The 24,614-nt window shown below is 32.4% G+C and overlaps 1 protein-coding gene and 1 non-coding gene across 5 annotated transcripts in view; both read left to right on the top strand.

Moving 5' to 3' along the window:
- Bap170 (Brahma associated protein 170kD) overlaps window positions 1-24,614 on the top strand; it is a 261,081-nt gene that overhangs the window by 180,283 nt on the left and 56,184 nt on the right. For all 4 annotated transcript variants that reach the window (XR_004758454.2, XM_035361388.2, XM_085807922.1 and 1 more), the window contains 11 exons: window positions 8,649-8,867; window positions 8,993-9,124; window positions 12,804-12,886; window positions 15,358-15,434; window positions 15,538-15,619; window positions 15,760-15,930; window positions 19,123-19,258; window positions 19,407-19,529; window positions 23,384-23,480; window positions 23,592-23,726; window positions 24,206-24,360. Coding sequence is in view for 3 of the 4 variants with exons in the window: in XM_035361388.2 (XP_035217279.1) it covers window positions 8,649-8,867; window positions 8,993-9,124; window positions 12,804-12,886; window positions 15,358-15,434; window positions 15,538-15,619; window positions 15,760-15,930; window positions 19,123-19,258; window positions 19,407-19,529; window positions 23,384-23,480; window positions 23,592-23,726; window positions 24,206-24,360 (1,410 nt within the window). In the remaining variant the exon portion in view is untranslated. The remainder of the gene's footprint in view (window positions 1-8,648; window positions 8,868-8,992; window positions 9,125-12,803; window positions 12,887-15,357; window positions 15,435-15,537; window positions 15,620-15,759; window positions 15,931-19,122; window positions 19,259-19,406; window positions 19,530-23,383; window positions 23,481-23,591; window positions 23,727-24,205; window positions 24,361-24,614) is intronic.
- TRNAI-GAU (transfer RNA isoleucine (anticodon GAU)) lies at window positions 18,748-18,820 on the top strand. Its single transcript has one exon. It is a non-coding gene; the product is annotated as a tRNA-Ile (tRNA).

The following is a 24,614-nucleotide window of genomic DNA, read 5'->3' as shown; positions in this document are numbered from 1 at the left end:
CCTGATCCCCAGACCTCAATCCATGCAATTTTTGGCTTTGGGGACATTTGAAACATCTGGTAAAGTCATGACAATCCAGGACTTTACCTTGATATTAAACTCAGCATTTCATGCCACGTGCTGAACATTTTCCAGTATACACTTCAGTCAACATGCCATCTTGCGATTTCAGATGGTAGCTAAAAATGATTGCTAGCATGTGGAACATGCTTTTTGTGACAAAATTTGTGAAATTTTAAAACTATTGTAAAGGTGTGGCTAAATGTATAATTTATTAAAACAATTCCCTCTGGTGATGAAATTTGTAACTTTTTTTTTCCTGAAAGATATGCTTCATTAAGCCTGTCACAAAATTTCACAATTTTCTGATCAGTGATTTCCCTTGTAGGCAGCTTTAAAATAGGGTTCTTTAATTATAGATACCCTGTATGTATATGCCATTCAAAATTGTCTGTTATCTTCTGTTTCCACTTTCCTCTCAAAACAAAATCATGTGTATGTATGCCCATGCTGTATGGCAGAGTGTATGGTTTTTATGTATGTATGAATGTTGATTGCCAAACCATGAATTCATATCATGTATGCATATTTGTATATGTGTTTAAGAGAATACTGGGTATTGTGTAGCTACCATATTTTTAACATATACTTACATTTGTATATACACATTTGTTTTGTAAATTAGTAACTGTTCCCCTCTTTTTCCCCCCCATGCGTGAGTGTGTGTGTGTGTGTGTGGGGGGAAGATTAGACTACTTATGAGTGAAACTGTGCATAATGAATCAGCAGGGGAAGCACAGTTGCTCTGTCTGTCAACTCATGCAGAAATCGTGAATTTTGCCTATGTGTTTTCTGCGCAAAATTTCCTTTCTCTGGCTGTCTGCTTGTAAATATTAAAGAAGTGTTTAAGAATGTGCCATCATTTATCATTGTATGATTTTTGTCCTTCTAGGCTTTCAGTTGACAGATACATGACAGTTTATAGCTTTGGTCAGATGATATATGTGTTAAGTAGTGAGAGTTTTAAGGATAATAATACTCGAAATATTTTCAGTCAGTGACATCCATAGTGTATATTTTTATTTTGTACCCAAGTTGGAACATACCTGAGAATTAAGGTACACAATCAATCTGGTTAAGATGGTTAAATTAAAAAAAAATGAACGAAATATGCACTTCTGATTCAGAAGCAGTGTATAAGAAATGCTGATCTTCCTGCATGGGTCGCTTTTCTGCATGTATCATTCATTATTTTTAGCCCCAAATATAGTTCTGTTAATATTGTTACTTATTTACTCATTCTCCCCCCCCCCCCCCCGCCAACAATTGTTTTACCACGTCGGTCATTTATAAATCATGCTTCTCATGGAGAACTTCCCATGTGGATTGTTTGGATAAAATCACTTAGAGGTTTAGTATTTTTCACTAAGTCCTAGCCATGTTTAACGAAGTGTTGTACAAGATTTGTGCTTTACAACCTGCTTACTGTGTAGTGCCTTAGCAAATCGCAACACTTTATTAAATATAATTGTATATTGATACTAGTGACCAGGCACAGAAATGAAAACAACCACAGTCTAAGGCTCATATAGGATATATTGAACTGGCATACAAGAATGTTATATTATTATTATTAGAGAAAAATAGAAAAAAAAAATAAGTAGGACTGATGAGCTTGTTGATCTTCACAAAGTTTTTCAGTGAAAGGGATAAGACTTGGCCAATGCATTGCTAGGTACTGAAGCTTGTTGAGTGAACATGTTTTTTTGTTTTTGTAAATTATGCAACTTCCTACTAAAAAATTTGTGCGATTTTTCAACTGTGGTAGAGTGAATGGTCTTCAGATGTCGTTTTAGCTTACTTGGAGCATACTCTCGGGCAATAGAATTTTCAAACAGAGCACGCATTTTGGTCTTTCTTTATTATTTATGTCTACTGAAATAAAGCCAAAGTCCAAATAGATACTGCCGTATTTGCGATATTTCTACCTTTTTGCTCCTAGCCACTTGTCGAGGCTTGATAACTCTGACTTGAACTATCGACTTGCTTATTTAATAAAAATCTTTCCATTTTTTGACTAACTTTTTATGAAAATACAAAACAGCACAATTAAAACGAAGCAACCAAACTGCTTGCATACATATGTTTAAATAGATATAATGTATATCTGTCCTGGGTTCTTAAATCACAACTCTCTGTGTCACTGCCAAGAACATTTTATTTTGTTAAATCACAACTTCTGCTTAACTTAGCAATTTAACTGCTTATTGTTACAATAAACTAACTTGGCAATGTGGCCAGCACCAGCTTAAATGCTACCATCAATGAGCACTCGTGACAACTCCTGTCGATGCAATGTGATGGTTGAGTGCTTCCTGAAATCTCTCGCGTTGGCTAGCAAAGAATTCAGTATTGCCAAACCCAACCCAAATTCCATACACGAAAGGAGAGCGGTGTTCTTGGTTTCCTGTGCAATTTATGCAGCATACGTGATTTGAATTTAGATTCCATAAAAGAATAAACAGGAGTGCCTGATAGAGCTCCAAGGTGCCGTGGTTCACACTTTGAGAACCCCTGTTCTCCAGTCTAAAAGGATATTAGCCACCTAAGGTTGCCATCAACTGTTGATTAAGCCACATATTAAGTTAGGGAAATCCCTTTTTTTTTTTTTTTTTTTTTTTTTTTTTTTTAATTAGTCTGAAGTATTGGCTCTGTCCTTGTCCAACTAAGCTGAAGACCTCCATCCAAGATTTGACTTAAGCTTGGAATTTGGATCTAGATCCAGCCTTCTTTCACTCCTACTGTGACTGCTTTACAACAGTCTGTAAGTGAATTCATTAATGTAAGAAAGCCAATCACGTTAAATAGGGCGAGATAGATCATTGGAGACAAAGTTTTTAAAAATTATATGCAGAGGATACCATTTGTTTTGTATAGTTGAAGATGTAGAATTTAAAAACTTCATTCACATCTTTGCCTGAATTATAATTTGCCAAGTGAAAAAAAACCTTACCAAATTTGCTATTGTCCAATCTTTATAATGATTTATACTGATGATTTGACCAATGCAAAAGCCATTTGTTTGACTTTTTTTGATTTGACCTGTCAAGGGACAGGTGGGCAAATATTAAAAACCTTAGTTTTTAAGTGCTTATGTCACACTTTATAGACAAAAGTTCAAAATTAAAATCATATTTATTAGAATGCTCACAATTCGAAGATAGGCACACTGTGAAAAATATTTCCAGTTGGGTCAAAGCTGTCACAGGAAAATTTGATATATATTTGGAAATCGCAGCTACAGTCTCCGAAAACTCTTGAAACATGAAATCAGCTGCTACTAGTTTAAAGTTTCCACACCTATTATGATTTGCTTATTCATTAAACCTTGTTTTTCAACATGCTATTAGTTTATCTGTACACAAAACTATTGACATAGTTAAACGGATAGTGATATGTTTTAAAAAATGTTCTTTCACCGTAAGCAAACTTGCTGAAATGCTGGAGCATTTAAAGAAAGATAGACTCAAATTGAAACAAGACATACCTACTAGGTGGAATTCGACTTAAGATATGCTGAAAAGTTTTTTTTTTTTTTTTTTGAATAAAAACCTATAATTTCTTCCCTTTCTGTATTAGGCAAAAAATCAAGGTTTTTGACGATCTAACACAGGAAATGTTATCAGAACTTAACTATTTATCTTTCCAAAATAAGAAATTTTAATAAGATTAATGGCCTATTGGATGAAAGCTTATAAGGACAGAAATAAAGTCATGGGGTTGTTAAAAGAAATAGAGTTTTTAATTAATGATATACCAAAAAGGTTGTTAGAGCGGTACCTGAAAACTGATATATCTTATGTTGTATGAGCTTGTTCTAAAACGATTATGCATCCCTTCTTCAGTGATAGTTCAATGCCCTGCGAATAGATCTTTACGAAAGGAGGCCAGCTATGTATTGAGAAAAGACTGTCTCTTGTCGGGGAAGTTCACTTAAAATTGCATGCATAAATCAAAACTTTGATTAGTTTTTTTATATTTAACTGGTATATTTTATTAAATTTTTAATGTTAAGTGTTTTTTACGCTGTATTTTTTGTAGTGCTGGTAGTTTTAATGTTAGGTATTTTTACACTGTGCTTTGTAGTAGTAAAAAATATCAATTATAGTAGTAAAATATTTTAACCTTTTAACAAAAGTGAGTTTAGGTTTCATTATTTTTCAACTTATTGAGCAGTTTTTAATTCTAGAATTTTATTATTAGTTCAGTCTAGAAAGGTATTTTTAGGAAATCTCAAAACTAAAGTTGAAAGAAATCAGTCCAGGGAGTGAGTGGTTTGAGTTGATGCAATCGATCCCACTCATTGTTAGATTCTTTCTGCTTCCCCCCCCCCATCTTTGCACACTGCTCTTGATCCATTTCTGTTTTGAGCGGATTCATCGAGGTCATTGTTAGTGAGCGATGAATCTTAAAAAAGAAGTTATTCACTTCAGTGAGCACACAATTCCTGTCCTGGTTTTGTCCATCTCTACCCCATGCATGGCTCTCAGCATCTCTGTATTAATATCATTTCTGAATGCTATTTCGTTGCAAGTTTCAATTTAATTTCCATTATATTAATTTAGAAGTCAAACAACAAAAATCAGCATTATCTTAACATAATTTATTACCATTAGTTTTCAATGTGGGGTCTAAAAGAAATGTAGAAGGAGGTCTAACATACAAAAATGACTAAGAGGTGATGCCAAGCTTCACGAGGACTTACCAAGCTATACCTAAAATATGTCCTGTGAATGATAAAAGAATGCAGATCATGAAACCATGTATTTTAAGTCATGAAAAGTGTTTTCAGTTTATCACAAAGTTATGAAAAATATCAACCAAGAAGCAAAGGCCAGTGTTATGGTCTTTTTTTAATATAAAATAATATTTTAATATAGTCAAAAGTCTTTAATCCGAACGTCCATAATCCGGAACGATCTGTAATCCGGACCTCAAAGCTACAAACTTTCTGCGCATGCGTAAACGCATTGCACGTAACACATTTACGCATGCGCGTAATATGTTTACGCATGCACGTTTAATGTATAACAGACGGTATAAGCTAAAATTACCTAATTATCTATTTCAGTTAATGTTGCAGATTGCATTGTTCCTTAATCTTCTAATTGGATTCAGCTTATTATTTTTTTCAGACTGTTAGAGCAATTTTATAAAAGTAAGCTTGAACTTTCGATTATGTCAAAAAGAATTTCCGATTCTAGAGCTGCCAAAGGATCTACGTCCATCAAACAAAAAGTGGAATTGCTGCAAAAAATGGATAAAGGCATATCATTCGTTTCTCTAACCATTCCGAAATCAGTTTATCAATTTCACGCTGCTCTGCGAGGGGGGAAGTCACGCTGCGCAATGAACTGGAAGTTGATCTGTCAGCACTATCCTTATCTTCAGGGCAGATTTTTTTATTTTATTGGGCTTATAATTCCCTACTAAATGTAGTATTTCATCTCGATGTACTCCATCTTTGATATGATTTAAATCAAATTCATCGTCATTATAAATATCACGAATACACATCTTTCATAAATTACGGTTTCATATTTTTAATTTTATAATTTCTGCATGCCATCTTACCAGATTTAAATTGATGATCTATAATCTGGAAAAACCGATAATCCGGAATCGCCGAAGTTCTGACGAGTCCGGATTAAAGACGTTTGACTGTATAATAATCATGTTAAAGTTTTTTTTTTTTTTTTTTTTTTTACAGTTTGTTACAATATTTTATTAACTTGATCTTTTCCTTGTATTTGTCATTTTCCTCATCTATATGGTTGAGAAAAGCTCTTCATTCTATATTGAACTCATTGGATAAGTGTTGATGGGAGGATAGAGATTAATTTCATCATATATCATTTGAAATTTTGTAATTAAAACTCTGAACAGTTCTTGATGTGTGTTGATTTTTGTTATACTTTTTTTTACCTCAGTGAAAACTAAAAATTTAGTTAAGCATGATGTCATATATGGATTATTCATTTTTTAATGATGTCTAAAATAATAATGATTAGCTTGGTATTTGCTTGTGAATTTTGTCTTGTCTTTAGTTATATTCACAAGACAATTCATTAAAATTTCCATGTTTAAAAAAAAAAAAAAAAAAAAAAAAAAAACAGAAGTTTTGAAGTATTGCAGACTTACCTGCATCAACACATTGAAAGTAATTTTTAAGCCATTTGATAAGCTGACAGATGCTTTCTTTTTTTTTTTTTAATTTTTTACAATGTATGGAATTCACATTGTAGGGTTTATATTTATTTTAAGTTTAAGCTATCTTTCCTCTCAAGCCTTTACTTTTCCCTAGAATTGCCAATGCTAGAGTATGTAAATTGTAGTAGAGCACGCAGTATATTCAAATTTTAGCAGAAGTAAGTTGAGTTTAAATAGGAAGGAAAACGAGATTGTAGGTGTGCTTCTTGAATCGCATACGTGAAGGTTGCTAGGTAGAAATTTAAGAACAGTGCGTTTCGGCCTGTTTGCCTATCTCAGCAGTTTTTGCTGAATCCTTCAACTACTTAATTAGTAAGCTAGCTGAATCTCAGCTGTATTTTAGAACGCGGTTAGGTTAGTTAAGATCTCAGAGCCTCGTGGGTAGTGAATTTTGTAGTTTTGTAATTAAAACTCTGAACAGTTCTTGATGTGTGTTGATTTTTGTTATACTTTTTTTTACCTCAGTATACACAGTCCGTGTGGCAATTCCATAAGATTCTGCTATAAACCGAGCAGTAGCACGTGCCTCCATCTTTAGCAGAATTTCCACTTTTTTCATTACCGTCAATGCAACGTGTTTATGTTTTTCAACGTTGCAAGCAGTAAAATCACGAGTGCGTTTCTTATCTTTCATTGTATTAAAAAGCACTGAAATTAAAAATATTCTTAATTTATCCACAAAATATACGGATAAAAAAAGACATCACTAAAAAATCTCGTGAAATAACAAAGCTAAAAAAAATACATTAACGTGAAGCGTGAACTTAAAAGAAAGTTGAGTTAATCATCTGCTTTTTTACCTCAATGCAGATTGGAGGGAAAAAAAACTTGTATCATAATGTCAATAATATGGTATTTCAGTTATGACTCATTATTATTCGGTAATTATGACATCATTATCCAGTAAGTATTTTTTTCTTTGATATTTCGTACATGTTTCGGTTTCTGGAACCTATAAACAAAATGTTTATATTTTTAGAGGCAACGTGGATTTCAGGTCGGCGGATTTTGGGTATTTAACTCTATTAGTTTTTACACGAGTAAAAATTTATAAAACTAGATTTTCCTGAACTGATTTGCCAACACTTTCTCTAATTTTAAAAATACCAATAAAAATTGCAAGTGATACACTTTGAGCTTCAGCCCTGATTGATATTTTAGTTCGCATTTTTCAAAAAGATGCTAAGCTTAATAATACTACACATTATATTTTCTTGGGGGAAAAGAGAACTACTTAGTGTTCTTAATTCTACTTCAACATTAAATGACTAAATGGTGAGTCATTTACCATATATGTGCTTAACTCTTTTAAGAGAAACTACTCTTTCGGTCAAGTGGTACAAACATTGCCATGAGAAAATCATCTAGCAAACCATGACAAGTGAAAATAATGCTGTAAAACTTTGACAGTTGCAAGGTATGACAATAAACTTTGGTGAATGAGTTCGTAAATAAAACATTCTTACCTAAATCGGGGAATTCGTATTCCTTTGAAGTTGTATGTTATTTGCAATGCACTTCTGATAGTGATTATATGGCTCCTGTAAACTGCAGTCAGAGTCCTAATTTAGTATTAGGAGAACTCTCCTCACATTTCTTTGAATGTCTGGACTATCCAGTATTGTTTTCTTTTTAAGTGTAGGAATGATAAATCTGCTGGAGCAAGACCAGGTGTGAATAGGATGATCAAGGGTTACAACTCAACATGCCATAAACTGTTTTACAGTGATCGCCATACATGACTAGGCATTATCATAAGGAGAAAAGCAAAAGCTGTCCTCAGCATAGTCTAGACATATTTAAAGGATAGCCTGTGTAGAAAATTTGGTAGAACATCCTGTAAGCATCCTTTGTTGCTATTTCTTGCTAGCATCTTCTTCATTTTGTCAGCAGTTTCATCACTATTGGAAGTTGTAGGCCTATACTTTGAGCAGCATCTTTAATGGAATTCCTTTGATTTCATACACGTTCTTAAAGGCACTTTAAATATATGGCTTCATCTCTACTAACTTATTTCAGCATGCTGTGAATTTTATTTGCAGATTCAATAAGTTTGAAATAGATCGCTGTTCCATTTACTGCAATAATTATGACCTTGCATGCTAGAGTTTTAACAGAAATCTGTAATGCGTGTTTCTATGCGATGCTGAGATATGGTTAAACATGTTACAGAGCATATTTTCTGCACTTTGTTCTCCCATGACCTTGCCTGTTGTTGATTGCACTTTGTCATGGTTTTTAGTTTGTGAAAATTTTATTGTAGCTTAAGTGAATTTTTAAGTTAGAAAATATGCTTTAAAAGTGCACACTGCAGATGGTTAATATTTTTTAAAAACATAACTTTGTATTTTGTAATTGGTGTAATTGTGTATTTTCAGATACTGCTCGCTCTACATCAGGATTAAATCAAGTTTTTGTGTCCCCCACCGATTACGATAAGCTATGTATGTCTCTCCTTTGTGGTCTTCCAAATGAACAAGAATTAGCTCTAAATGTCTGTACTATATTATCAAATGAAGGGAATTACATGCTACATTTAGAGCAAGCTCCAAAATTAGTCGATCTTCTTATTGCACAGGCTGGTGTATGGCCTCAAGGTATGCATAATTTTCTGTTTAAAAAAATGAAATCAATTGTAAATGTTGCTTTTGATATCATGTTGTGCAAATGTTGTTAATAATTACTTGTAATTATGTTTTGTGTACTATCGTGTGCATTTTAGATGACAATTCTTTGAAAATGCTGTATTTGGAGAACTGGAAGGACCTTAAAGGTAGAAACATGCATCGGTTTTGGAGGAGTACTCTTGATTTACAAAATACTCATCTAGCTCAGCTATTGGGATTAGATTTAGGTATGTTGAATTACCCATGGTAGTTGTTGAAAGATAACAGGAATTTGATTACTGCTCCAAATGTAATCATTAGCTGGAATAAAGTAATCATTAGCTCTAATGATGAAGGTAATCATTAGATATTGTAAGTGCCATGTTCCAAAAAGCATAAAATTTGTGTTAAAAATGAAATTTCTGGTTTATTCATTTATGCATTACTTTAAATTGTTTACTTCTGCTATTGTTTAGTTTTCATCTATTTGATTATGTGTACTAGAGTTATTAATTTGATTTTGATTTTCAGCATGTTTGAAACATTTTAATAAATTTCTTTTGCTAGTTATTTTATCAATAAATAAATATTTTAGGTTTTTATTAGTTTAAAATTTAAAAAAAATTACAAAAGTGAATTTACTATGGCATAAAGTTTAACTCGCTATTCTAAATTTTAATAAGACATATCTGCATTAAAATCATGCTGTAGCTAATTTAATATCTTGAATAATGGGGTGCCAAATTTTCAGATTTTTCCTTCCTTATTTTAAAGTTCGCAGCATTGCTAGAATTGAATTTTTGAGTTGGGAGACCGAGGAATCAAACCACATTTTAAAAATTTGCTTAGACTTAGTTTAATGATTGTTTATTGAACTGAAATATTATGCTAAGATGAATATTTATTTTATGTATATTTCATATTTGTTTACTGCAGTCAATACTTTTGTAAGTAGTTTAGTAAACTCGTCATATCTTGTATATTATGGTTCCATGCATTAAATCTGTGACCGACAAACAAAATAGCATAATTTTATATGTTGATCAGCATATAAAAGCTTAAGATTACAATTTATACAGTCTTATAAACTATATAAAGATTTGTATGATTTTGTAGTTTGTTCTAAAGATTATGTATTTTTCACCAAGTCTGATATTAAAATTTAAAATTGAAATTTAATTTTGTTTAGTGTATTCCATCATTATTTTTGGGATATTTCTCTCTCTAGATATGTATGCACAAATCAACATGAAGATATTGTCTATATTTGTCTCATCTCTTTATGTTTGTACTCATCTCTTTATGTATATAATGCTCATTCACTTTTCCCCATCAATTGTATAGACATTTATTTTGGTTTGTTTGCATATGACTGGTATAGTTTGCTTACAGAAAAGTGTTTCAGAATTTTAAAAATGATTGTGAAAAATCCCTAATCATCCAGTATATTTAATAAACTGTAACACAGCCCTCTGTACATTGATAAGCATCTGAATTGACACATTGTTTACCTGTAATTTTTATATAAGTTGTCCTTACTACACTCATGTCCATAAATTAAGGATAATTCAAAATCAGGCAAAAGAAGAGTTAAAAGCAAAACAAATTTGACTTATTTGTAAAGCTTATTTATTAAACAAAAGGTAAAGAGCAAAAAAAGATACTATATGTTTGATATTATTAAAAAAATTAACGAGTTTTTCTCCCTGGAGCAAATTACAAAAAAACCTATTCACAAAAAACCAATATTACATGGTCAATATGATTGTTAATATATTGTATGTCATCCCAGACGATGCAATACAGTCCGTACAACGCCTAGGCATGCTGAGTATCAAATTATCGATCTGATCTTGGGGGATATTACACCACTCAAAAAGCAATGCTCTCCAAAGTTCCGGTAGACATGTAGGAGGAGGTTGACGGACTATGTCCCACACGTGCTCTACTGGATTCAAGTCCAGTGAGAATGCTGGCCAGTCTATACGGGTGATATCCTCCAATTGAAGGCATTCGCTTACCATGTTTGCACGGTGAGGACGGGCGTTGTCATCCATAAACACAAATTGTGCGCCCATGGTGCCCCGAAACAAACGTACATGTTGTTCCAGAATGACGTTCCGATAGATTTGGCTTGTCATGGTTCCAATTTGAACATGCAGGTCAGTTCTGGAACCCAGAATAACTCTACCCCAAACGAGCACTCCTGCACCACCGTAACGGTGTCGTTCAATGATGTTTTCCTGGTGGTAACGGGTACCTGGAGCTCTCCATATGAAAGTCCGGCGAAAATCAGACTGCAAGCTAAACCTGAACTCGTCGGAAAACATCACACAAGCCCACTGTTGCGGTGTCCACAATGCATGCTCTCTACTCCAGGCTAACCACAGGCGACAGTGAGTTGCAGTAAGTGGAACACATCTGACAGGTCTACGAGCATATAGACCAATCTGCTCTAAGCGTCTGCCTTGAAATTGTAGTACCAGTGTCTGAAGATAGCTGACGAGACAAGTCTCTGAGGCTGTGCTCCGCCTGTTTCTTTTGGCAGTAACTGCCAAATACAGGTCCTCATTCGGTGTAACTCTGGGGCGACCTGTGCTGTAACGTCTACTCACATTACCATCATCTTGGAATCGTTGCCAAAGCCTGGAGATGATCCTGTGGACAATTCGAAGTTCGTCTGATATTTCCAGTTGGGTACGCCCACATTCCAGATGGCCGATAATTCTACCGCGTAAAAAATCATCCAAATGCGTCCTTTGTGTCATAATTATTTGGTTATTGCACTGAAATGCTTATAAAGCGCCTGCGAACAATTTTACTTCTTTGCCTGTATTCCTTATATATCACTCTGTTACACTCTCGTCATTGTGACGTACCATCGGTGTCATCTGAATCTGCTCCTGAAATTTGCATATGATTCTTGAAGATGTGCGTAGTGATTTTACAGGTGATATATTTATTTTAGAGTTTGATTTCCGTGGGACTCGGAATTATCCTTAATTTATGGACATGAGTGTAGTTGGGTATCAACTTAGGAAAGTAAAGAAGGAAAATACATTTCAGTTATGCACAGCTAAACATTTTTTTGTATATGTTTGTATTCTTCATTGCTTATGTTTGAATGTGGTCACATTTTCTATTAGTTTTGTTAATTTTAGTTGAAATTCTGCATATTATAAAGGAAAAAAAGGATTAATGAAACCTTTATATTTTTTTGTGAATGTGTGTGTTATTTTCAGGAAAATTCTTGTGAATGTTGGACATAGCATGTAAAATATTTATTAAAATTACAGGTTTGATCTGCTAAATGCACTTTGTACTGAATTTTCACTGGAGAGTTCAAGTACAGTGAAACTGTGGCTATGTGAACTAACTGTGGCTATGTGAATGACTATGGCTAACATATGAAAATTTACTTGAAGTTTTTCATGTACTTTAGGTACTGGTGCATGGGATTCACACATAGAATTCCTCAGTGATAGATAGCTTTTTAAAGGTAAACTCTTATTTAGCATAATTGACTTAGGAAAATCAGCTAAGTCAATTATCAGCATATATATTCTTAAACAAGTAGAAGCCTTGTTTAGGAATATTTTCTATAATACTTTTATGCTCAATCACCAAAAACTGCAGAATAATATGCAGTAGTCAGCTGTAATGGACATTAAATTGAAGGTTGCATTATACACAAAACTTCACATTATGCACACAAGGACACTGTACTTTTTACATACAGGTTCTTGATTTTTTAAGTCTGTATCTGCAAAGATGAAATTTAATTATTTGGCTGAAATAGAAAACTCTTTTGATGGCTGTTTTCAAAAAGTTTTTATTTTCTTTTCTTAAATTAGATTAATATTTTGAAAAATTTTCATGAAAATGTTTTAAATTAAGAATTATGTTTCTATTTCCATCTTTTTGTAGGTGAATATGATCCTGATGAAAAACTACTCAATTTGGAATCTGATCTGGGTGCATTGAATGTGGAAGGGCAAAGAGTATTAAGGGTTAGTATTACATTTTATGGGTGTTTTTTCTTGTATTTTAATGCATTTTTTTTTTTTGGAAAATTCAGTCTTCAAAAGATGTAATTTGAGCATGTAGGAAGCATTTAATTTTGTGGATTTTAATAATGCATGCTACAAAGTAAAATTTTATGAGCATCATAAAATTATGATTAAAAGGACATTTCTTGTAGTTTCATGTAAGTATGCAATAGGTAACAAAATGTACAAATATAATGAAAGAGTAAGATTAGAATCCAGCTGTATGCAAATTGTGATTTCAAGGAATTTAAAACTTTTGAAAATTTACCTTAATACGTGCTAAAGGTTGGCAGGATATATAAAATTAAGAACATTTATTGTTTCGTTACGATGAATATTTCGTAATTTTTTGAATAAATAGCATTTCAGTTTAAATTTTGCCATCAAAACATTTAAATCTGAAGTGAATATCCATAGTGTATGGATCAATAGTATTGTATGTTCTACCTGTCATGTTATGTGTTTATTGGTGCTGTGAATTTACCATTGAATTGAACATTGTATTATAAGCTGAACTGGCTGTATGCTTTGTTTTTGCAGCTGTATTTCAATTGTATCTAATAGATGGGACTGCTCGTTGGAAATTTTTTTTTTTCCTGTAGCTGGAAAAATTGGAATCTTTATGGATTAGTAATTATTATTTACCCATTTTAAATCTATCTACTTCCCCCCCCCCATTAAAATTGTATTAGTATGTTAGATAAGTGAGCTTGGGCTTATAGAGTTTTAGCTTCGTTCATCAAAGTATTATGACATATCCTAGTGAAATTTTCTCATCAAGTTACCATTAATATTAATTATTCTGAAATGCTCTTAATTTTCTTTGTATGTATTATTCTGTAAACCTTTTGTGCTTAAGTAACCTCTACCCATTTTTTCTGAAATTGTGTAGGAAAGTATGTATAAACTTTCTAACAGTTAGTTAATTACCTTCATTTTTTTAAGGATAGTTTCTTAGAATATCTGCAAAGTGCATGTTTTTAGATCATAAAGTTTCTTCAATTCTGCCATTAAAAAATTGCCTATTATGTTATATACGTAAAATATTTTTATTCAAGTTACATAAGAAAGAGTTTTGTATTTTATGAATACATATATTGAATTATCGGCATTTGAGAGTAATTGTGTAATTCATGGATGTTAAGCACTTAAATAACATTTCATTGCGATTATAAATTCTGTTTTTCATCTAGTTTCAATATAAAAGAATTGCTTGCTTTAGGTAGATTTTTCTTATAAATTTTTTTTTTCTTGTTTGATTTCTTGTTTGTACAAACTTCTGAGTTATGAATTATTTTTATTTATGAAGGATTCTGCTTGAACTGAATAGTGTATACCAATTGTTCATTTTCAATGGGAGTAAAGTAACAAGTAATTTTTTATCAGAAAAACCAAAAGCAGGATATTTAAAAGTACATTTTTATTTAAGGCAAAAGAAAGATACCGTATTGAAAGTTTTAACTAAAAATATTTGAATTACAGTAAAACCTTATCGAACATAGTCTTGTGTAATGTGTTTTTGCATATATGCATTACATTAATTTTCTCTATTTAATTTGTCCTGATTTAGAATTTCAGTTATACAACGGTGCACTGCAGAGTGTCGGCTGGCTATGTTGCAGTAGCTCTCTTTGATCATTGTTTTGAAAATTTATTGGTTAAAGAAGTCAAACAATACTTAGAATATTCTTAGAATAATATTTAGAAGTCAACAGTACTTAGAATAGTCAAACAATACAGCATCATTATCACTTGCCCTTAGACTTCCACTTGTTTCACTGTCTTCAAAATTTCATTTGTGGCATAACATTCAATTCAGATGAGGGTATGAATCAGCACCTTGCTCAGCTTTTCGCAGAAAAAGCAAAATTCTTTTGTGAGTGAGAAATTAAAGCTCATTAAAAAAATGGGCAAAATGTTTTCGAACAAAACAGGCAATAGATTAATGACTGATCGTTGTTCTTTATATAAACAAAGGTAATTGAAGTAGGGAAAAAAATCCATCATGATTGTTCAGACAATACATATGTAAAATTGTCAAGGGAAATTTCCATTTCTAGTTACTGCAAAAAATGCTTTGTTATTTATTATATTATGTGCATTTTAAATAACTCTGACTTGTAGGCTTTCGCATACTTTTTTTATTAAGTGGTAAAAGGTTTTTTTTATTTTGTATATTAATATAGCCAGGTTTGGAGTATCAAAGAATTTATTGTGTTTGCAGTTAAACTGTGATTATTTAACTGGCTGCATTAAACAGACATTTTACATTTATGCTCTGCCACATACATCTCTTCTATATTTTGGGCTAAAACCAAACATATACTCGGAAAAGGGGGTATCCTAATCTTGTGTATTGTTTCTAATTCCTAATCTGGTAAAAATATTGTATTGTTTCTACTTTATATTGAAAAAATATTTTGATCTTTTAGGTTGCTCTGATCTTACATAATTTATCATTTGAGAAGAATAATGTTCCTGTTTTAGTTTGTAATTCCAGCTTCATAAGGTATGTTTATTTTAATCTTGACATTTAATTTCTTGGGCTAAGCAAAATACTGCTTGATAATTCTTTAACTACAGTGGTTTACTGTCTGTTTAAATTTCTTTAGGTTTCTTTTACTTTCCATACATTCATCTTGGGCAAATTTGAAGCAAACTGCTTATGATACCTTAGCAAATTTAGCATCAGAAGTAAGTTATCGTTTTTTTCCCTCGGTGTGCGTGCATGAGTGTGAGTGAGTGAATTAGAGATTGTCGATATGTTTGTTTCTTTTGTCTAGTATCTAACTATTTTCTTGCATATGTTTCAAATATTCTCCTTTTTGTCTCAGATAAAATTATCCATTGAGAAGGATTTATGTTCTCGTGTTATGTTTCAAACTGTTATGGATGGGATACAGTCACCAGACCGATACATGAATATTAGGTCAATGGATATCTTATCACAGTTATGCAGTTATGAGCCAAATGAAGATATAATCCCTTCCCGACTTGATGTTGAGGTAATTTTTGTTCCATAGTAATGACGTTATTTTATAATTTTTGGTCCATGGTAATGACATTATTTTATACTAGTCATGGTCGAATTGTGGTTAGCAAAAATGAACTCTTATGGTAAAGAATAGTTTTATTTTTGTAATATACTTATTATTTAAATTTGAAATCATGCTATTGCACACTTTCTATCAATCAATTATTCAACTTTTAAAATAATAATTTCTACATAATTTAAATTTTAAAATGTGCATCTCATCTTTATTCTCAAAGTAGTAATATTAGCTGCTGATAGACCTTGAATCTTACTGAGTGGCATTGTGAATACAATAGGCAATACATTTTAAGAAAGTCTGTGCATAATATAAATGTCCGTACTGAATTAATGAGTTTTTATGCCATTTTTGTGTACTGTAATATGTTTAGTATTTTGATGTGTTAGGATTTGAGTTCTAGCATAAAGAAATGCTGTCTTAATCCTGAAACCATTTTTGAGTAGTATTTTTCCATTATTATCACCGTTCTACTCAGTCAGTCAATCAATCAAATTTATAATAATTTCCTGTGAATTAAGACTCATTGGGAACTCGTTGGGAGGAAACAAGTTCGATTTGAAATCTCTGAAACCTTTCTCATAAGTTCTAAACTCAGCTATGAATCTTTGTCAAACATCTCCTGCTACGTCGTTTCACTTGTATAAAGAGAAGGGAAAAAATACGCTGAATGTTGATCACTGCACTACTCACATGGAGAGATATTAAGTAGAAACTGGATTTGTGTATTTTCCCCTTGAGCACAGATCTTAATGAATGCTATAAACTATCTTGGGACTATTTTAGTTTTTGAAACAGGAATGATTTTGAGTCAGAGGGAATTAAGATGCTGGCACATGCCATCAATGTGTTGAGCTTTTTTTATGATATCCCTCCCCCACATAACCCAGCTGATGCTCATATTTTTTGCAGTGGTAGGAACTGTCACACATTGATTTTCTGTCACATATATATTGACTTTTGCACATTTCTTTGGCAATCACAACATTGCAGCCCTATTTAGATAGGTTATCTTTGAATATTGCTTTTAGCTACTCAAATATTTAAACTCACCTTTTGGTGTACAGGAAGATGCAGTATCACTCTCGAGTGCAGCCATACATACATTTATGAATGTTTGTGGTGCTGTGCCTTATTTCATTAAGATGTTGGTCGATGAAAAATATTTGTCACTTTTGATACTCATTTCCTAGCATCCTTGAAACAAACTGATAACTAAACACTAGCCCTTGTTTTCATTTTTATATACCAATAGGATGATGCAACCATTTCACTGCAATTTCTCCTGTTTCAAGTATTGTAATCATAGGTTAGTTTTAGAACTAAATTTACCCTCTGTATTACTTGTATAGCAAAAAAACAAAAATGTAGCTGATGATCCATTTTTCGTGAATTTATTAAATGATATCTTCCTGGATTAATCTTTGAATGTTATCCTATGCATTGGTTGACCAAGGGAATATTGGAATTTTTTGATGGTCAAATCCTTTTATAATTACCGTCTTTATTAAAACATGAGTTAAAGGAAAGATCTCTAGCTCAATACATACTGCATTGTTTTTCTTTTTTTCCCTTCTTTTTTGAACTACTGTGTTATTCTTACTGAAATGAAAAGCGTGTATGTTACTTCAAAGCCCACTACCCTTCTTAGTCTTTCATTTTCTATTTACTAGTTTTATAATGAGTTGAAAATTATAATTGTGGGGGAGGGAAGAAAGTGCCTTTTTCCCCGTTTTTCTTTCAAGTGTTCTGTTTACAGCACTAAAATTTAAGATATAGTAGGAACATACTTTCCTGATTGCAGAGCTAGAACAAAACAGTATGTTTATAAATAAGCATATTAATTAAAAAGTAAAAAATCCTTTTAATTTGATTCAAAAATTTTTCTATTCAAAAACTGATCCAGTACTTTTAATGCAACATAAACATCTTGTTGTAACTCTTGAATATTCCTGCCTACTAAGATCAAGTTTGGTTATCCTTTTTACATACATAGGAGTAGTCCAAAAAATTTGCCTGGAATGCCATAATTTTAGACTGTCCTGCTAGGCCTCTAGCTTAATTTCTTGCATCTATGTGTCAAATGGCTTTAACCTAAGTACTGCTGTTTGTCCTTGGTGCTGATATTTATGTGTTTCTGTATGTCCTGCCATTTTTGTGATATCTGACCTCTAAAAACAAAAGAATATATGTGTACTTTTTTTTTTTTTTGAGGAAAACTGCAGTTGAGACCATTGCTATGTTTCAGGAAATTTTGTCTAAATTGCAAGTGTTTAAGTGGTTTTCCAATAAAAAACAGTGACATGTCAAATGAAGACTGCTATGACTTGGCATCCATTGATGCCCAGAAATGAGGAAAACGTAGAGGAAATGTGAGGAGTGGCTGAAGATTGCCAAAACTCAGTTCACAAGATTTTTCAAGCAAGTCTTTCCATGGAATAATTCTTGGAGAACATGTTGTTTTAGTCTGACTCATGCTACTCTCTCAATCATCTTTAGTCTCATCTCAATCTCTCAATCATCTCATCATTTCCACTTCCATTTTTCATTTTTTTCTGTTTCCATGGAAGCAGCTCTTACAAAGCAACTCTGTTGATAAAAACTGTGTTTCAACTGTATGGATAACTTGCAAGAAAATACATCGCTTGCTTTGAATAATATTCCATAACAGTGGGAAGAGTATTGATGCCTGTGGAAAATACCTTGAAAAGTATTAACATAATGTAATGTAAAGTGTAATATTGTAAGGTATTTCTCCCGCCTTCCTAGCATGCCTTCATGGTGTAGTGGTCAGCACACTGAGCTGATATTTCAGAGGTCCGTGGTTCGATTCCCGGCGAAGGCATTGCTAATTTTTCATCTCTTCTGCTTCCAAAAACTACCTAATGTATCTACAATATAATTACTTAAAATAATTCTGTTTATATGTAGAACTCGCTCATAGATTTGTTATAACTAAATTTTAAAGATATTTTCCACATTCTTTCAAAGATGAAAAACTGCTAGTGAAAAAAGGTGTTATAAAGCTGAAAATATGCTACAGTGAAAAAAGGAAAGTGCAGTAATGTCTGTTTTGATGTGTATATGCTAATTTTTTTAGTGCCTGAAAATGCATTTAATTAGAATTTTCCCCTCCTATCATTTTAGGCATATCAACAGATGGTGTCATTTTTGACGGTGCACGATGTTATGCTACTCTTTTACACCTTAGAAGCTCTGTATGCTCTATCAGATTTGGGAAGATATGCTTGTGACAAAATAGTTTGTGTACATAGATCCATAGGTAAATTTGTAAAAATGTTAATTTCTTTCTAAAGCGTAATCAGTGTCAAACGTTTATTATGTAACAAATTATATGCGTGTGGAAATTAATTGTAATTATTCAAATTCTTTTATGTTCTCTATATTGTTACATTATACAATTGTTGTAGGAGCTTTAGTTAGCTTACTGACTTTGGAACCAAACCAGTATGGTCCATCAGGCCAAGTTAAGATGAAAATTGTTGAGACTCTGGTACCAGCAGAATCTGACAGTGAACAAGAAGAAAAATCAGGTTTGTTTTTCACAATTCTTTAGTGTAAAAGAATTCTGCTGTGCATTGCAAGCTTAGCTTCATCCATGAAAACATGAATTTTAATTACTAATAACTAAATGCATATGACTAAACTTCTTTCGAAAGTCTTTGCTTCATACTTAGGGAAATAGTGCTTCAGTGTTTTGCTATAAAAAGTTACGAAACCTTATCTGAAAGATGAACTTGTATCTTAAAAATTTGCTTTCTGCTCTCAAATATTCAGCTAAAATTAATATTAATGAAGAAAACAATGAGTATCACTTGACGTCTACCTCTTGGCAATATTTCATGCCTCTAAATAAATTGGAAACATAAGGCATTTGACCTTGTAATGAGGTGAGCTTTTATCTGTTTACTTGGAAATCTGTATATTAAATTACTTACGTCTATGAACATTATGTGTGAATTTGAAAATTAGGCTAAAAAGCAACCTTAGAGTGCAGTAAATTTTAAATAAAATTATATTGATTTTGAAGGCAACCAGACTTAAGACTGGTTTATTCCGAAGCAAAAAATTTCCTGGAGAAGGAACCGATTACCATGCATATATGGAAGTGCATAAGTTTTGAACAAAACACTATTAATTTTGAGGGCAGTTAGATATACATCCTTCTTTAAAAGGAAAAAAAATGCTGACTTTAAAAGACCAGCTACTATATATACATGGGAACCTGGGCAGGGATTCATGTAAATGCTATCAAAATAAGCTCATACATTTTCAGCAACTTTACAGAAAGTTAGATGCAAATTGTTTGAAAGCTGTACATATTTTTCACCAGAATGTTAATTGCTGAATTTGAAGCACATTTTTGAGTGGTCAGTATTGCAGCTAGAACTCTGCCGTTTATTATGATTAAAAAAAGTTCTGTTATACAAATGTCTGAATCAGTTTTTTGTGTAGTTAGTACCATTGTACTTGATAATAGTCCCTTATCATTTTCATACCGTGCAGAGGTTTATGTTTCACCTGCAGTGATTTGAGACTAATGATGAGTGTATGAATAGTATTTATTCTTCAATTTATGTGCATTTTTAGTTTCATGATGATTCACTTCAAGGCTCTGAACATTATTAAGGTGCACAAATATTTCCTACTTGTATTATCATATATAAAATATTTGTTGATTTCAGTAACAGTATGATTCATGAGTTTGTCAACAAAAAGCTCAAACTAACATGATCATAAGAGTTCTTTACATGTATTTTTATACTGAAAACACATCTAAATATTATACTGACATATGGTTAACTTTCTGTAATTCCTTGCTGCCGTTTTGCACTTCTGTTATTACCTTTACTATTTATTTTATCATAATTAACTCAGCTAATGCAGTTTTCTGTGATTTGAAAATTCAAGTTTCTCAAAACTCCCACTCCTTTTATTTTAATAATTTTTTTCTCGAATTTTATTTCATTACCTAAAAAAGTCAAGTAAACCTTTGCTTTTTCAATGCCATTTCATTAATGACATTTTTTCTGAAATGTGAAAGAAGGATAAAAAGCAAAATTCACTGTAATTATGCTGGAAATTGTACAGGGAACCTTTTCTTGCAAATATCTCACTTCATGTACAAATTATCTGGGAGAAAATATGTCGTGGTTGATGAATGATAAACAGTGAAGTCCCCAACATATTGTTGTGTTTCTGCGGGTTCGTTAATTTGGAATGATTGATGACAACACTTGATGAAGTATCAGAGCACAATTTATTAGCCAGTCCTACTCAGGACATTCAAAATCACGTTTACAGTCACTAAAAAAACTATGACAAACGCTCTGAAATAACAGCAGCACAGCCTTCAGGCTATAGTGGTGAAGATAGCGTCACGGCAAATCACTAGAGTACAGCTCCTGACTCAGTTCGGTCGTTTTCAGAACTGAACATAACTTTCGAGACTCTCCACACTACAACTCGCGATGCACTCAATGGTATACTTGACAGCCTCAACGATGCACCAACTCGTGATACACTGATGATACTCATGACGCATGGCAATATATTCGATACACTCGACACTTAGACTCTTTGCATTGGTACTCTGCATGCAGGCAGGGTTTATATAGCTTTTGACCTACCTTCGAGACATTCTGTGCCAAACCGGTAAAAATTTTTTCCAGAAAGTTCTCCATCTTTCTGTGGTCCATCACCAATTTAGTCACCAGCTGGGCGATTTCACACCAAATATGGCAACTCTACCTTCTCTTGCCATTTTCTGGCAACCCTAAACCTGCTTTGCAGGGTTGCTATCTTACCATGGCTGGGCATTTCGTAACCATATGATTTTCAGAGGTGTTTTGAGGTAACCTGTGCCACAAACTTAGCATTTAGAAATTTCTCAAAACATTCTTTTAATATTTTCCATTGCTTAGCTCTCATTAGCAGCTTCCAACAGCAAGTGATTTACAGGACCATGAATTCGGTCAGGAGGAAATTACGGCCAGATTGGCGTGCAGGCACAGACTTTGAGTGGAACGTTTTTGTTCCATCTAGCTGAGCACCATAATAAGCTCAACAAGAATTAATTGCAACAACTTCAGATGCAGCAGTGAAACATGGCTTGGAAAAAAAAAAAAGAAAAAAAAAAAAAAAAAGAAAAAAAAAATTTTGTTCAGAAGAAGGAAAAAAAATTACTTTGTTCTCTCATATGTGAAAGTTTGTACAAAAGGAGGTAAAATGCAAAATTTTCATACCTTGATAAACCAGTGGCATGTAAACATTTTTGAACATAAGCAACAACATGTCACATTGAAGTATTTTGAATGAAACAGAGGTTCACTGAGTCTGAAGTACACCCCCACCCCCACCCCCCAAAAGTAAAAAAAAAGATATATTTAAAAAACAGTCATCTCATTTTTTAATGGAAGGGAATTTTGCAATGTATTTCTTATAAAAAATAAGTTAAATTTTTATCTGGTTTATCTGTTTAATATTTGTTTTATATATAATGATTTCCATTCATTTTGGCTTTATAAACTTACGCTTAAAGTGCTGTTTTAAAGTTTAAATTACAGGCAAAATTGTTTTGATTGAAGAACAACTTTCAGGAACGAATTTATTAATTGAGGTTTCACTATACCTACTGTACCTGTAACACCATATAATGTCATTAAAGTCACCAACATAAATTGCTTTTGTGATTAAGACTTATTTTCATGCAGAATGTATTTTTTCCTAGAACAAGATTTAGTTCTTAATTTTCAGGGCATTCACTTTGTGAATAGGATTCATTTGTCTGCAGTAGACAAAATTTGTTAATGTGAACTTAGCTGATTTTGTGCATTTTTCAGTGCATATCTGAAAAATTAGTGTATATCTAAAAGTTGCAATCAGTGCATATCCAAAAATTACACTCATTCATGCTCCTAGGCACTTCAAAATGTTTTTAAAATCGTGAACGAATCCGAATGAATTTTCTAACCTGCTTAAAAGTATTTCAGCTCAACAACTTAGTTCTTTTTCATCAGAAGTGCTACAGTATTCCATATGAAATGCTAAAAGTTCTTGCGCACTTGTTTAAACAATTGTATTAGCTATACTGCAAAATAACAGCCAATAGTAATGATAAAAATAAGTAGGTTAGATAAAGAGTATAAAGCAGGCTACTACTACAGATAGTTGCTTATTCCATTTTTATATTTATGTATTTAGTTATTTTTTAATTGCTAAATACAAATTAAAATCTTTTAAGACATGATCAGCTTCAAATCTGATCAATTTCGTTTATTTATGTCATACCTTTGGTGTTTGCTGCTAAGTTTTCACTCATGTTCTGCTTTAAAAAAAATTGAGAGTAATTTTCTTACCACTGTTATTCTTACATAATTTTTTATAGCTTCTCCTGCTGCAGCTGAACAATCTGCTTCCTCATCACCTTCACCCACATCCTCTTCAAAGGATGATGTTGATTCTGAAACATTTGCCAGTAACTGGTAAGATTTGAATGAAAGCAGTTCTAGACTAGTATCTTTGATCGAGACACATTCTGTTAATTTGTGTGTACTGAAATGCTGATGATAATTTATTTTCAATGCTTATTTAAGGTTGAAATCAACATATGAAGCTTCAGCAGGAAGTAGTATGTCACGGAATGAAATATATGCAGAATATGTTAGCTATTGCAGTAAAGCTGGCCGGAAAGGTGTTGTCAATGCTAATGTGTTTGCAAATTGTGTTAAGTAAGTAAATAAAGCTTTTTATGTTTAAATTTTGTCATTTCTTTGGTGAGCAAGCTTTTGCTAATAAATGCTTGCTTGCTAAAGAAATGACCATTGTTATGTCTATATGCATATAGTGTGCGTGCATATTAATATGCAGCTTTTTTTTTTACCTTTTTAAATGTATGTACAATTGCTTTTACAGAAGTTCTGCAAATTTGATTCTGAAGGGAGTAAGCATATTGATTACAGATTGTTTAGAAATTAACTTATGAATGATCCATTTTTAAAGCCTTTCAATTCCTTTTAGTTTTACTTTTTCTATTTTGCAATTCTTTGCAAATGATATACTTTCTTGAATGATATATGTGTACCTGGATTTACAACCTGGAGCCAATAAAAGCCAATGATAAGGAAGCATACTATTTTAAACTTATTTCAAATTTTTTAATTGTTTTTTATGAAACACTGCTTTCTGTAATGCTTTTCCTTAATTTCAGGAATAGTTTTCCACAGTGTGGATTAAAGAAAATTGAGTCAGGGAATGGTATAATAACTTTTCATCATGATGGTTTGAAGAGAAAAAAAGTTACTACAACACAAACTGGTCCTCCTCCTTCCAAGTCAACGAATAATGCTAATTCATTTCGGAAAGGTATTTCATACTTGCTTTAAATTTTATCTTTTTTAATAAACTGCATCTCTTTGTTTTTCATGTAATTTTTTACACTTACATACTTAGTGAAACGTCTTTCTAGAAATGAAGTTGTATCGGTGTCCAGTTAATAAAATTAATTTTCGTGGCCAGACATATCTGGATGCTTTTATCTCTTTCCCTCTTTTTTTTCTGCAGTAGTTCCAACAAGCTAGTTTGACCTTTATGTATGCATAAAATTCTTTTTTAATAGT

This window comes from Stegodyphus dumicola, chromosome X1 (genome assembly GCF_044657685.1).
Source record: "Stegodyphus dumicola isolate Sdum_Otavi_A_Nest chromosome X1, ASM4465768v1".
Taxonomy (NCBI): domain Eukaryota; kingdom Metazoa; phylum Arthropoda; class Arachnida; order Araneae; family Eresidae; genus Stegodyphus; species Stegodyphus dumicola.
This window is presented reverse-complemented; position numbering and strand designations above follow the sequence as displayed.